Genomic DNA, 15,207 nt, shown 5'->3' with positions numbered 1-15,207 from the left:
ACAGAAGCCATCTTAACCTCCCTCACCACCATCAAACGCTTTGAGTTCACTGCAGCTAAAACATCAGCGGGCTGTTCTGAAGCCTCAGCTGCAGGCACAGGCAATAACAACAGTGACCAAATCTAAACTGAATTACCCATCAGAAGGCCATGGGGAGAAGAGCACGATTCGGTGGATTAAAAGAAATGGTTAGAAGGATGTACCAGATTTGTTGGTTCTCTTAATATTTAATATAACCATTCCCTGAGATCAGGAGAAAAAAATTAATATTAAAAACTCTGGGTCTTTACTAACAGCTGAGATAAAGGTTACTCAGGTAACAAGATTCTTCCATTATTGTGTCTAAATGACTCAGTGTTATTATAAGAACTTTAAAAACGAGCATTCAAAGCTCCAGAAAGAAGGTAATATTGGACTTAACTATGAAGTGGGCTTAAAAAGAACAATTCAGGGGTCACAAACCAAAGACACAGAATTTAAACATTAAGACATCCTACTTTCCCCCCAAATCCTTCAAATCCACTACAGAAATGGGAAATTTAAAAGATTTTATCTATGCATAAAAAATTAATATGGCTTCTCAGAGTGGACCATTATTTAGTTATTCTTTAATTATTAATATTTCAAACAAAATTCACAGGACATGCAGGAAAAAAAAAGTGTCTTATTTAGACATACTTGCCAAAGGAGATGAGAATAAAGGTTTAAACAAAATTGCATATTCTTTCATTTAGAGTTGAATGACTCTTTCCCCAAATTTCAGACAACACATTCTATTTATTTCTCGCTCAACTGCATCTTCTTTATAGGGACTTGGTCTTTCATTCTTCAGTAAGGTAGACAAAATAATTTTTTCATTATATTTCAATTGTTTCTAAGAAGTTTTCTGTTGAATTTTAATTGTAGTAGCTATAATTAACTGTTGAAAGTTTAAATACATATTTAAATTACTTCTATCCACCATAATTGTTGATGTCTATCAGTCAGCACTAGCACTTTATGGAAAAAAATACTAAATGCCAGCAGTTCATTTTTTCAGGCCAATAATGTGAAAATGATTGTAATTACTGCAAAAAATATTTGTAGGTTAAGCTATATCTCAAGAAGCAGAGCAATTCAAATATATGAAGAGTAAGACGATATCCAGTATTCACAAACCTCCCTACTAGATTGAGAATTGCAGTCAACAATTTAGTCCCCTTATAGTTAAGTTTTTCATTTACGGTTGGACAAGTGAAAGCTATATTCCCCTGCTGCACACCCTAGTTATGGACTTTGTTCATTTTCATTGCAAGCACAACTTAAAATACTAAGGTCATAGAGAGTAAACAAGGAAATACAAATTTCACCAGAAACTTGAATTTAGAGTTATGACTTTAGTGCACTTAATCACTCCAATCAAATGCTTAGGCAGGTAATTATGCATAGGAAGGTAAGTTTTTAAAAGAGAGTATGAATATTTTATCGAATTCTAAATAGGAAGCACTATATAAGAAAATCAGATTCTAAAAAATTAACTCAACATATTGTTTATGTGTATGTATGCAAGTGTTGCTTTCAAAAAATTCCCAGAAAAAAGAATAGTGTTTCCCACTCCTATTTATTCTTAGATGATTGTTTAATAGTGAAGTCAGTTTACATGTGAAGACATTTTGAATAATCCTATTAAAAACCAATTCAAACAGTGTGGCTCATGTTTAACTCTTCAGTCATTTATCCATTAATCTCTTTAAGTGCTTCCTTCCTTAACACAGCTGTAGTTCAAGAGGTGGCCAGCAGTTGGCCCCCATTTCAGCGGATTTTCATGAAAGTCCAGATTTCTTTCTGCAAACTTTTAAATGCTGTATGCCTAAATAATTTTTTCATAACTTAAGAGCTTATAAAAAGCTTTCAAAAAGATCCCAAAGAAACAGCTTCTTTTAAAAATAAAAACCAAACAAAAGGAAGCCACACACACTGTAAAGATGTTCTCTGCAAAACATTCTGTTTGGCAAATCTGAAATGTCTCCAAAGGGATCAAGAACCACTTGGTTTGGAAGCAACAGTTGAGAACTCATAACAAGTTGGTTAAAAGCCAACAGTGACAGCCATGAGGAGCTCCTTAAAGCAGATTAGGAGTGGCTGAGACACCAGGCACTGGGCCTTGCCTAGACTCCCCATTCCACTTATGTGGAATGCCTTTAACTGTACCATTCAAACACACAGCACAAAAGCCTCTGTCCTTGGTCCTCTGTTCTTTTCTCCTTTTACGCTCTCCCCTAAAGATTGCAACCCTTCTAACTATGATGTTTATGGTGACAACTCATAAACCTACATCTCTGTTTCTGTTCCATCACCCAAACTAATCCCTTATCTCCAAGTTCCGACTTAACTATTTCCACCAGGATATGCCATCATCATCTCACACCCAACACATACAAAACAACAAACTCATTCATCTTTATCAAATGAATTCCCTCTTTCAGTTTCCTTGTCTTTGTTAACATCAATCTCATTTTTCTGGTCACCAAGAATTAAACCACAGGAATAATCTTGGACTCCCTGGTGACCTCCATTGCTCACATTCAGTTGGTTCACGTGGCAGAGTGCATTTTTCAAAGATGGCCACCACAATATCGCCCACCCCACGTGTATTTCTACGATACGATCTTGCCACTTTGCCACCCAACAGTGGAGTCTAATTCCTCTGCCCTCACATCTGGATGGGCCTTAAGACTCACTTATAGGGGCTGGCCTGGTGGCGCAGCAGTTAAGTTCACACGTTCCGCTTCTCGGTGGCCCGGGGTTCGCAGGTTCGGATCCCGGGTGCAGACATAACACCGCTTGGCAAAAAGCCATGCTGTGGTAGGCATCCCACATATAAAATAGAGGAAGATGGGCATGGATGTTAGCTCAGGGCCAGTCTTCCTCAGCAAAAAGAGGAAGATTGGCAGTAGTTAGCTCAAGGCTAATCTTCCTCAAAAAAAAAAAAAAAAAGACTCACTTATGACCAAAAGAATGTGACTAAAGCAATGCTATGAGACTTCTGAGGCTAGGTCAGAAAAGACCATGCAGCTTCTGCCTGGTTCTCTTGGAATACTCTCTCTGAGGGAAGCCAGGTACCATATAAGAATTTCAACTACACTAAGTCTACCATGCTGAGAGGCCACGTGCATTCCCAACTAGGCCCAGTCTTCTAGCTATCCCACCAAGGTCCCACAAGCATGAATAAGGCTGTCTTGGAGCCTCCTGACCAGTTCATCTGCCAGCTGAATGCCACCAATTGAACTCAGTAAACACCTGGGCAGAAGAATCACCCAGTTGAGTCCTGCTCTAATTCTTGACACATAAAATCATGAAATATAATAAAATATGTCCACAGCTTTCCTTCTAAGCATTCAATACATCATGTGTGGGGTTGTTACTATGTGGGGCTGGATGTTAACTGAGATGTCACTTCTTCCTCTCCATTCCCAGAGCCACTGTCACAGAAGCAGCTCTCATCACCTCAGATCTAGATCGGTATAACTGACTCCAGGCTCTCCTCACTACAGTCTGTCATTACAATTAATCTAACCTAACATTTCCAACTGAAAAACTACTTTCACACACCAACACCACAACCAACTTCAATCTCATGATGTTTTACATTTGTAAAAAGTTTTATAATGCAAAACAATCTTCATAAACATCTATTTTACTTGATCCATACAGCAAAGCCACAGAGATCTGCCAATAGGGCAGATATTCTTTTCCTTACTTTAGAGATGAAGAGCCCAGAGGCTAAGGAGATAAACTTTTGCACAATCTCACTGCCAATAAATGGAATAGATACAACTAGAATTAAGAGTTTGTGTCACAAATTATTGTTGTTTTTCTATTCTACGATGCCTCCCATGATCTACTTCAGATCAAAAGTGTTCAGTGCCTCTCTCCATCCCTCCTACAGCAAACCTGCTTTCTAGGTATCCATATTTGGCCTCAATCTCTCCAGTTGTAAGATATTACCTACTAGCTCCACTATAATCAGGCTGGCTTATTTACTCACTTAACAATACGACATGCTGAACATTTGCTCACAAAGCTTCCTCCTTCTCCTCCTATCTACTTAAACCTTCCTCATGCATTAGCACAAATTCCACCTCCTCCTCCAGGCCCTACTAGCCTATCCCTTTTGGTCTCTCTCTCTGCTATTCCTACGGAATTTGTACATTTCACCCAAATTTCCACAATTATATTGGATTGTTTATTTGTCCAAGTGTGCCAGTCTTATTTTCCAGGCTAGTATTCAGCTAACACAGATCCGCACATACGGCGATGCCGGGTGCTAACAGCCAGTGTCTGTTCTGACCAGTCAGTGCCCATGACACACCATTTGTTAAATATTTTGAACTTCACCCCTGCCTATTTCCCCAATTAAACCATAAGCTCTTTGAAAACAGGAACCTCGTCTTATAAAGAAGTATTATATCCTCCAAGCCAAGGACAGTAGCAGGCACACAGCTAGTGCTCAATATATATTTGTTAATTGATTTGAAGGGAGTGAAGTGTGCTGTGTTGTGAGAAGAAAATATTCCTAAGTCATGTCTACACTGAAAAGAAAGAGTTGAAAACATGATAAAATATTTTCAAGATCAGCAGTTTAACGTCAGGGACATTTTTTAATGTATCATTTCAAGATATTCTGTGTAGCCCATAACTGCCAAACTGTTTTATAAATGTTTTTACCAGGAGTGTGAAGAAAATGTTTCAAAAATATTCAAGGAGTAGATGTCTTAACAGCCCAAAATAAAATGTTTGCTGAGGCTACACGGCTGGCAGAACTCTGCTTCATTTCAAAAAGTTTCCAGGCAATGGAAATGTTTTCCTGGAAAATACTACCTTTTATTTAGAGAACACTTGCCATGAACACTTAGTCATTAAGTAATTTAAGGTTTCCTCACAAGCTTCTTGGAGGAAATCTATTATACGAATGAACGAAATTATCAGCACCTATAATGTCGAAAAAAATACGTTTGGCTAAATATATGAAATCTACCAAAGTATTTTTCCAAGTAAGGGGGAAAAATCTCTTATACTGTTTGGTCTATTTACAGTTCTTTTAAAATTTTCTATATGATAAAATTACCCAAAAAAGCACAAAATCCTTAAGTGTTTGTCTGTAATATACACAAACCCCAAAACTGGAGGGGTTATTTTATTCCAAATGCCAAGTAATTTTCAAACAGACAAAACAGTCATTTCATTCAATGAAACGAAATGGTAACTTCAAAGCTATTTTTAGCAAAATCTTTGAGTTTGCTTCAAATCACCTTTCAACGAGAGAGCAACTTGGTTTGGACATTTCATTCAATCATCTACAGTAAATCATACAATGAAACCTAAGAAAACAACTTCTTCTAAGAGTTTTGAAGCCAACCAAGTCTTATTCTTTCAAACATCAAAAGACAACTAAATTCTACTTCGAGCACATGGTTTGTACATTGAGTCTTTTAAAAATGTACACAAAAGGATATTTGTGTTGTTTTACCTGTTTAGGATTTCAGTGAGTTTCACAAAGCCAGTGTAAGCCAGTTCAAATGCTCCTCTGTGCCTGGACTGTAAAAGGTGTTGTTTAAAGTAATCTCCAATTTCTTTTACCTTTAAAACAAAATCAGAAATGTTCGATTTATGCTTACATTTACAGATGTATTTATGTCAGTAATATCATTTAGAACTCAGGTCTAGCTGTCCATCCATTTAGCACCTACTATGTGACAGGTGGTATTTTAAGCACTTTTATAATATCACAATTAATCCTTACAATTATTCCATGAAATAAGTACTGTTATTATCTCCACTTTACAATGGGGAATATAAGGCCAAGTAACTCATTCAAGGTCACACAGCAAGTAGGTGGTAGAGCCAATACACAAACCTAGGCAGTCTGGCTCCACAGCTGACCATCTTTAACTGCTACACTCGAACTGCCTCCCTATGCCAGCTTTAGAAACCTCACTGTGTTCTCTTTGTTATCTCATATCATTCACCACCAACAGCAAATCACAGAAGGTGACAACCCTCACACACCTAGGTAAGATAATTACCTTTTTTTCCTCTTATAAAAATTTTTCTCTTGTGGTTAAAATATACATAACATAAAATTTACTAGTTTTACCATTTTTAATTGTACAATGGCATTCAGTACATTCACACTGTTGTGCAACCATCACCACCACCCATCTACAAAACTTTTTCATTTTCCCAAACTGAAACTCCAAACTATTAAACAGTAACTCCCAAAAATTACCTTTTAGAGATATACAAATGTTAACAGCAATGCAAGATGTAGTGCAAAGGGCCTCCTAAAAATCGACAGGCTTCACTTTGAGTCAGAACCATGGGATTTTCCAAAATGCTACCCAACTGCTTTCCTACATGGTGTCTTCCTCCATGCAAGGTCAGACAAATAAAAAATATGACAATTTATTTTAAAGAAGACATGACTGACAGTTGCTGATGAAGGTTTGCACAGAATTAACTGTTAAATTGGTTGGGCTGATTGTATTTTTCCTCCATTAAGATTTAGTGTCTACTGGCTTTAGAAAATCCAGAATTTGTATAAAACTCAGGACCCTAGCTATAACTGGCTACCTCTTGACCCAGGTCTCTCCAGCAGATCATGATGGGGTATGGTGAAAAGGCAAGCTGACCCAAGATAGCTCAGAATCGCTTACCTAGAGATACCTTCCAGCTCAGCACAGTGACTAGATTAGTGTTCTGCACACATTAGAGATGATAAATCATACAAGGAGTAAACATGTGACCATGGGCAAGTGTCTGAGTTTCCTCATCTATAAACTGGGAATAATAACAGTATTTGCCTCATAGGTTGTGTATTAAAATGAGTTAATAAATCTAAAAGCTCAGAACAGGCATGTAACCTATAATACAGCTCAGTTCAGTATGAGCTCTGTCTGGGTTTCCAAGCAGAAGAAAAGTAAAGACATACTCTATACTCAAATATATCTGATTAGAGAGACAAGTGATACATTTAGGGAAATAAGAATCAGACATGAGACCAACGAAGAACTAGAAAAGCAATATATAATAGAATTTTTAAAATTCTAACACTTTAATATCCCGAAGAGTGACATGTCACGTTCTTCAGTTAACGTTTTCAGGTAAAGATCTGATGATACTCCTAATTTTTAATATTTTTTAAAGGTGACATACTACTACTTGTCAAAAACCAAAGTCAGGGTAAGCCTTATCATTTTATGTTCAATACAGTAATTTCAGAGAATATTTTGAACAGAATTATCAAGCCGTAAATCTGAACTTAACTCACAAGGTAGATATAAAGCTCAATAATCCTACAAAATGGGGACCAGAAGAAACACCAGTTAGCTAACTTATTATGACCATCATTTCTATTATTAGAGACATAAAAGAAGATTTCCAAGAAAGTATTTTAAGCCACAGAATATAAAAACAGGAAGTCACAGAGATGGGGTCTCTCTAAATTCCTTAATTTTTTTTTTCAGAATGCTACAGATATTAAAACATACTTCAGGAAAACATAAAGGTTACTGGTAAAGCGCTTCTGGACTTACAACAGTTCACAATCTAGTTCTTAACCAAAGATCAGATTTTCCTTGCTTCCTTTATCCTAAATCCTTTCAAAGTGGCATAACCCAAAAAGCACATAATAAAATGAAAGACTTGAGAAGTGTGACTAACGGATGGTCTTCTCGAGAGTGGACCTCCATCCTAGGTAACCCTGGCCTCAGAAAACAGAGTGAGGTTCTAAGACATAAGTGAGAGGTAGACAGTTTTTCCTCATTCCATTTTGCATTTCATTTCCCAACAAACCCAGCTGGGTAATACCCACGCTCATTATGAATTTTTCCTTTGAAGAGAGTATAAAATGTCTGTTCATCAGACAGTATTTCTTCAGCACCCACCAAATGCTGAGCAGTTCAGTGCTCGTGCTGACAGGGAAGGACAAAACAAGATGTCTCTCCTCAGGAGGCTATCGGCTCAGAGAAAACCACTAGTCTAGGTGGTACCCATTAGAAGCTTAACAGCTCCAAGAAATGAAAGATCCTTCTGCACTGAAATAAATGATTAGAAAAAGCTTCATGTCCAGACCTTAAACAGGATATACTTGGGTGAACCACATGGAAGAGGATAATTAACAGGAAAAGAGGCTGGAATACTAGAATGAATGAATAAACATTTATTAATACCTGCTACCTGCCACTTTACTGGGTCTTTTTATATGAATGAACACAGAATATACAGGAGAGGGTTAGCAGATCTGGCTGAACGGCCTCGAGGTTTCATGCCAGAAAACTGTGGAAGATAGGCTTGCAAAGATGGGATGTACCTCATTAGAAAGGGTGGGAGGAGTCAGCAGGGCAGTGTGGTCTATGAGAAGCTGGACAGGGAGAAGGGGCGGTGCTGATACCCTCCCACTGGATAGTCAGACGACAAGGAACATATTTGACCCAAACGACTTGGAAAATTAATGACAACAGTTGAATCAGAAAAAGAATTTTTAAATTTAATTTAAAAAGTGAAAAAGTCCCCTGAAAATCTAACTCATTTGTCTATTAGATACCACTAAGTTCCTATCTAAAGTTCACAAAAAGCTTCCTTTTAACAGGGATGATGTCTTTACAAAATATTTTCTTAATAAATAACATATATCTCAGGATTTTCTGAAGGGAATTAAGGTAAAAATGCAATTAAAAAAAGGCACTGATTTCTATTCTTAAAATTAAATTCTAGTCATTGTCTCTTTAAGTTTAGCATATGCTGGTTCTAACTTTTCATAAAACCTAGTTCTATAGACAAATTAATATGCTTTATGGATTTACAGGGTGTAAATTTCCATAGGGGAAGACAGCTACATGCCATGTCTCTAGGCATCTAGAATTCACCAACAGACTAATTAGGAGAGCTCATCTAGAGCATGAAACTGACAAAGGACAAATGTAGATACATTTTTTTATTTGTCCTTTAGAATAGAGAGAAATCCAGTAGAAAAATCAAAGCTAATTCCATTCATTATAAATTAGATAAACCCAAGGTGGGACGTTTCTACAAAGAGTAGGTTAAGATCTGAGACTCTGGAGCCAAGAGGGCTGAGCTCAGGAACCCTACTCGGCCTCCTGACTAATATAAGCGAATTAAGCAACAGTTCCCTCATCTGTGAAATGGGCATAAAGCTAGAACCTACTTCACAGGATTATTCTGAGAAATAAATGAGATCATGCATATAAGCATGTAGCAGAGTACCCGGCACAGAGGAGCAATCAATATTGCTAAGTGTCCACTTTTGTTTTTATTTTGTATCATCAAGTAGTGAAACTTAATCCGTAAACCTTAATTTAAATTTTAACTTTAAGACACAGCGAGTTCTTATAACCTGAGGAATGTTAACAGGAGTTTCTAATTCCACTTTGGTTAAACGGAGTTTATAAAAGTTTACACTACAGTAAGAAAATTAATGTTTTAAACTGTCCATTCTCCACTATAGTGATTTCTTACTAACACCCTGGATTTCTTCAAAGACCAAACATTGTTTTCCTACATAATAACAATAAAGATAAGTTTTCTGGTATTTATACTTCTTCTTACCAGAATGTTTATTCTTTGCTTTCTAGAAATTCTTAATCACCTGCCATTTTAACTACTGCTCTTTAGTCTGACTTTTTAAAATGAATTTCTGTCTTTATCCCCTATTATATTTCTAAGCTCTCTGAGGTCAGAAAACCACACATTATACTTCTTCACGTTCCCACAACACCCTTGTAGCAAGGCAGTCAATAAATAGGTGACAAAATGATGTGGTTATACACTCAACTTCATTTCACAGCTTAAAAAATTCAATAAGTACTTATTCATAATTTGTAAAAAATAAACTTTGGCAAAGGAAAATACAAAAGGCAATTTAAGATTTATGAATGTACTGAACGTACATCCCATTTATAGTCCATTACAGAAAATCTCAAACAGTAACAAAAGACACTGAGGGAACATATAAACCCAGTTAGCCATATACATCATGAAAATTATAACAGAATCTAAAGTAGGAGTCAAAAAATAGGTAATTTATAATAGTTGGTAATTATTTTTATTCATATGATTTCTGTGGTAATAATTACCAGGAAGGCGAAAGAAGATAAAGAAGTCTACCCAAAAGCTTCTTTTTAGGCACACTAAGGGAAATACATAAACATACGAATTGATAGTCCAGGTGGAGGAAGTGGTTGAAAAAAACCCACAGGCACTGAGTGCACCACGGAAAGAGGAGCGACATGGTGAATCAAGCAAAATTCTACAGCAGCAAAGCATCCAGCTTCAAACCTAGACACACACCAGTCAGGAAGCTGTGAGATAAGGTTGCACGCACTGCTCACTCTTTCAGGGTCTCGACTTACATCCCTCAAAGCCTGTTTTCTCTCTGCCTCCTCTACAAGGATATTATGAAAGAACCTTTCATTACGTGATTACAGCGCAGAGGAAAGTCAGACGTGCCTCTAAATGAACACATTTTCCTCTTGGTGAAGTCACGCAGGACACACTGGTTCACAAGAAATGATCCAGGGAAATGGATCACTTGCTAAAAAGTTCAGCAGCAAGTTGCCTTACTGTCCTGTTGCTTGCAAAAATTTGGTTGATTATGGGAAATAGGGAAAATTAAATTTAAAGAAAAATTAAATGAGCAGTTCAGAACAAAGGCAGCACTGTGCCGTGTCAGAACATAGGCTGGGAAGGAGAAGAATTGGGTTCCTGTCCCAGAGCTGCCACAAACCAGCTTTGTGATCTTGGGCAAACCAGGTAACATCCAAGGGCTTCAATTTCCCCTTGTACAAGAAAGCTGGATAATATCATCTCTGTGATCCTTCCAGCTCTAAGAGTTTGTGAATATAGCACTAAATATTCAGAATTAGAAACAAGCACCAGTTCTTCTCCTTATACAGCAATAAAAATTCCCAAATTGTAATCTTCCTACCTGCTGGCCTGTTATAAACTATACTCATGTAGGCAGATTTTAAGTGGTCACCCCTCTAACAAAGGGCTGTAAAATCAGGATGAGCCTAAAGGAACTGAGGTACGAAAAAAATCTTGCTTGTCTTCTATATTTGAGACCTCAAATTTCAAATTATAATAGAATCCTAATACTTTCTCAAGAGTGAAGGGTGAGTGGGTAGGAAGAGAAGCATCAGTCTGAACAGCAGTATTTTAGGTTGTATGGAACAGCTTCTTTCAGCCACTGAGAGAAAAGCAGATCACGGTTATTCTTCTTCTTGGGAATAAGAAATTCAAGTTCCAAATTCTCGCCCACAACGGGCAGCATTCTGCCCACAAGTCACTTCACTGCCTCTGTCTCTGCAGGTCTGTTGTGGTCACCCTCACCTAAGGTGTTGACTCTTACATTCGTAGTTTTGCCAGCAGGTGCACAGACCTAGTGTTGCCAGGGCAAACACACCCTTGGAAGGAAGGGGTACCCTAGGCATGGCCCAGCCACCCCAACGTAAATTACATTCTTTTCTGTCAATTTATATTTTTAACTCCAAAGTTTTAAGTACATGGGAGTATTTTTTGTTTAAGGAAATTTCACGCAGCAAAATTTTATGTTTAACAGCAGGAATCCTCTAGTAATACGAATAACACTAATCTCTTGATGACTTTGGATTTTCACTGACTAAATGCTTCTAAACTGATGCATTTCTTTAGTTAAAGTCAGCATGATCAAGAACAAAGTTCTCCACAGAGGGCAGGGTTTCAAGGTCAGAAGACTGCTATCACATACACTCTTGACCGCTTATTCAGTCATTAATTTCTTCTCAAACATACATATGTGAGGTCACCATGTGAACATCGACATGGAAAAATGACTGGACCTCATTAGAATGGAAACTAATATTTTATAGAAAAACAGGATTCTATTTTTTATTCAAGCACACAGTCACTGGAGAGCTCTTTGGTTTCTAAGAGCCTTTCTTTGCTACTGCTGCTGTTTTACAAACATCTCTTTTATTTTATATTAATTCCCAATTTTAACATGGCTATCCCACGTAAATTAAATTCACAAGATTTGGGTGCTATGTAAATGGTGTCGAGGCAAAATGATTTTCATAGGAAGCTTTCAGGTCTTTCTCAGTTGCAGTAAAAGCAAAATATGTTTCCCTTACTTTTTTTTTTTAAATACTATCCAACAAACCCAAAAAACTAAATGTTTTAACTTGTCCTTGAAAAGTTAAGAAGTCAAGGGATTCTAGCACATGTTTACTTCTTAGTAAGACGGTGAACATCAGTGAAGTAATCATTAATCATAGCTGGATTCCTCAGCAAAGATGTTGGCATTGGCACTCTAGCCAGTCATCAGCATGACTGCAAGTAACTCTAGGACACTAACGCCTATTTGATTTGGAAGAGAATAAGGAACATAACGATGCCAGCAGTGTACTGTTTCCCTCTGCCGTTCTCCATCCCAAGGCATTGCAACATCACAAGCCCAGCTGTTATCCAGATGCAAGCACACAAGCCACAGAGAGTGTGAGAATAAAAATATTAGCATTATTTCCATGGAACAAGTCACATGGTTATTACAGAAATAATCAGCATTAGCATACTACAATATTTGTTTTGTTCTTAAATGTCATAACACCCTAGGGGTAAAATTATCTTTATTTGAAAAAGGTTAAAAATGAAAGTACATGTTATATATCTTTGCTGGAAAATGGTGGGAAATGGATTTGTCGAAACCATATGGAAAGGAAGAGGGAATCAATTAAAACAGAAATCTAATAAATCTAAAATATTTCCAAATGAAATGCTTGTGGTAAGCTAATTTCTTGTAAACACTGCACTGAAGTCGTTTGAACAGTCCCAGATGGTGAACTAACTTTGTGGTCTTAAAATAAAAATCTGCCCAAAAAACTCAAGTGACTACAACTTTATTATCAATGTAATGGGAAAAGTGAGATTGATAATCAACCAGTACATTACTTTTATTTCTTGGCAAAATTTAAGAGGTTAGAGTATTACTAAATAGATAATTTCATTTAAATTTAAAATTTAAGTTTGTATGTGTTAAATGGAGAAATAAAAATTAAAATGATAATATTAAAGTTAAAAGTGAAGTAAAATCTACTGTTATTTATATAACTTAGAAAAATAAAAATATTTCCTAAAATGCCATAGTTCTGAAATGTATTGCAAGCTCTGATTCCTAAACTACTGCGAACTTTCTTCGGTTAACATTTGTAGGATTTTATTCAAGAAAAATTCAAAACTCCTTTTTTTTAAAGTTGGGTTATAAATAAAAGTTTGTGATTTATGCTTTGACCAGAAATTATACCAGTTTGTGATTTATGCTTTAACCAGAAATTATACCCTACCTGCTCCACTGTCAACAATCCATCAGGAGATGCTGGCACAGACTGCAGAGGCAGAAGCTGGCACAGTGTGCCTAAAAGTAAAGCCACTTCCTTCATACTTCTCCAACAACATACCAGCACCATCTGAGCAGTTACATCACATGTTTTTCCTTCTTTACCTTAAAAAAAAAACAAAACTATTGCAACACGAGACATTTATTACTCATATCCCAGGTTTCTTAGAACAAGCTTATTCATACTTTCCCCAAGAATAATCCGCTTGAACAAACCAATTTGTCATGTTATATTTATTCAGGAAAAAAGAACATTGGTTGAGCATGTGCTATGAGTAGGAATCATGCTAAGTATTTTTTTAATATACTATTTTCAAAATAAATTTAAAAATAAAACAAAATATTGTTTCAAAATTAAGTTTCAAAACTTAAGTCTAACCTTTGGAAATTAATGAAACAAACTCTCTCTGCCTCTCAGTCATCCATAAAATATGACTATAATAAATATAGTTCATTATTTATTTTGGTGAGGATGGCTGTTACATCAATAAAGGAGTAGAGTAAGACTTTGAAAATCAAAGGGAAATACAAATTCTCTTTCAAAATATATTTAAATTCCATGGCCAATAAGCTATAATTATCCTTACTCTCTTTTTCTAGTTTTAGGAATATTTTAGTACTCACATTTAAAAAAAGAATCCAAGACAAACTATTAAATTTAAATGGCAAGTTAACAAACAATATTTATAACATAACCCCATTTGAGTGTTTTAAAAGCCCACTAAACTAGAAGGATAAATGTACATCCATATAAGTATACAGACTAGGTCTAAAAGGACATACACTCAAAAGAGAAGAAGTGAGATGGGGGAGGAAATGCAGGGGGATTTTAATTTGTTTTTAATTAATATTTACCTCTGTATTGTTTGAAACTATTACACAATAATGCATATATTTATATGTTATTTTGTGTAACTAAAAAACACAAAGAAATTTTTAAAAGACAATATCCCCATCTAGTGGAGAATGGAGAATGTGTAATAAACCGTTAATATATTACAACTTCTGATGACTTTTCATAGCATTATAGAAAATTATAAAATAACTAATGAGAAAATAAGCAGTAAGAACTCAAATTCTGGAGGCTTGGTACAACAGAGCTGCTCATACTTTACTGAGTAATACAACTGTTTCCTTTAAAAGGCTGCTTGACTATAAGGACTGTCACAGCAGACCACAACGAAACACACCGCTGAGAAAAGCCACTGCTGCGCAAACCCCAGTTCACTGTGCATCACTTTCAGCACTGGGCTGTCAAGACAGGTTTGAGCTCGCAAAAGCTTTTGCTGTAGCACCTTATATACTGCGCTGGGGCACACTGTTTTCTGCTCAAAGTCTTGTAAACTCATTCCCCAAAACCATTCATAAACTCAAAAAACACTTTATTTTCTAGAAATGTTCTGCCCAGGTCTGCAGCCTCTGATTTACCAAATAAAAAGAACATTTTATTTGTCACTTAAACACTGATTACAATATTACAATACTGATTTTATATATGCTACCTTTGATTTCTGCAGCAGTATCAATATTCGGCATGCTGGCATTCAAGTCCTCCAAGTCAAAGCTATCATGTTCTTTCAATATTTTGGCTTGATTGAAGTAATCATTACTATCTCGTGGCTGAACCTCACTCAGAATCGTCTGTAAGCGGCTGGCTGACTCTGAGGGAGAGAGATGAGAATACATAAAGCCCCAGTGCCACATCACGTGCAGATTTCCCTTGGGGGTATTTGTTCTCCAAAATTTTGTAACTTTCAATACTTGATATAAGCTCTATT

The 15,207-nt window shown here is 36.4% G+C and overlaps 1 protein-coding gene across 8 annotated transcripts in view; it reads right to left on the bottom strand.

Annotated features, from left to right (window-relative positions):
• THADA (THADA armadillo repeat containing) overlaps positions 1 to 15,207 on the bottom strand; it is a 308,391-nt gene that overhangs the window by 249,820 nt on the left and 43,364 nt on the right. For all 8 annotated transcript variants that reach the window (XR_006888570.1, XR_006888569.1, XM_046660638.1 and 5 more), the window contains exons 20-22: positions 14,932 to 15,090; positions 13,377 to 13,534; positions 5,510 to 5,619 (exon numbers count right to left, since the gene is read on the bottom strand). Coding sequence is in view for 6 of the 8 variants with exons in the window: in XM_046660638.1 (XP_046516594.1) it covers positions 5,510 to 5,619; positions 13,377 to 13,534; positions 14,932 to 15,090 (427 nt within the window). In the remaining 2 variants the exon portion in view is untranslated. The remainder of the gene's footprint in view (positions 1 to 5,509; positions 5,620 to 13,376; positions 13,535 to 14,931; positions 15,091 to 15,207) is intronic.

The sequence above is a fragment of the Equus quagga genome, chromosome 5 (assembly GCF_021613505.1).
Source record: "Equus quagga isolate Etosha38 chromosome 5, UCLA_HA_Equagga_1.0, whole genome shotgun sequence".
Classification (NCBI taxonomy): domain Eukaryota; kingdom Metazoa; phylum Chordata; class Mammalia; order Perissodactyla; family Equidae; genus Equus; species Equus quagga.
The sequence above is the reverse complement of the archived record's forward strand: the minus strand, read 5'-3'. Positions and strand labels throughout refer to the sequence as shown.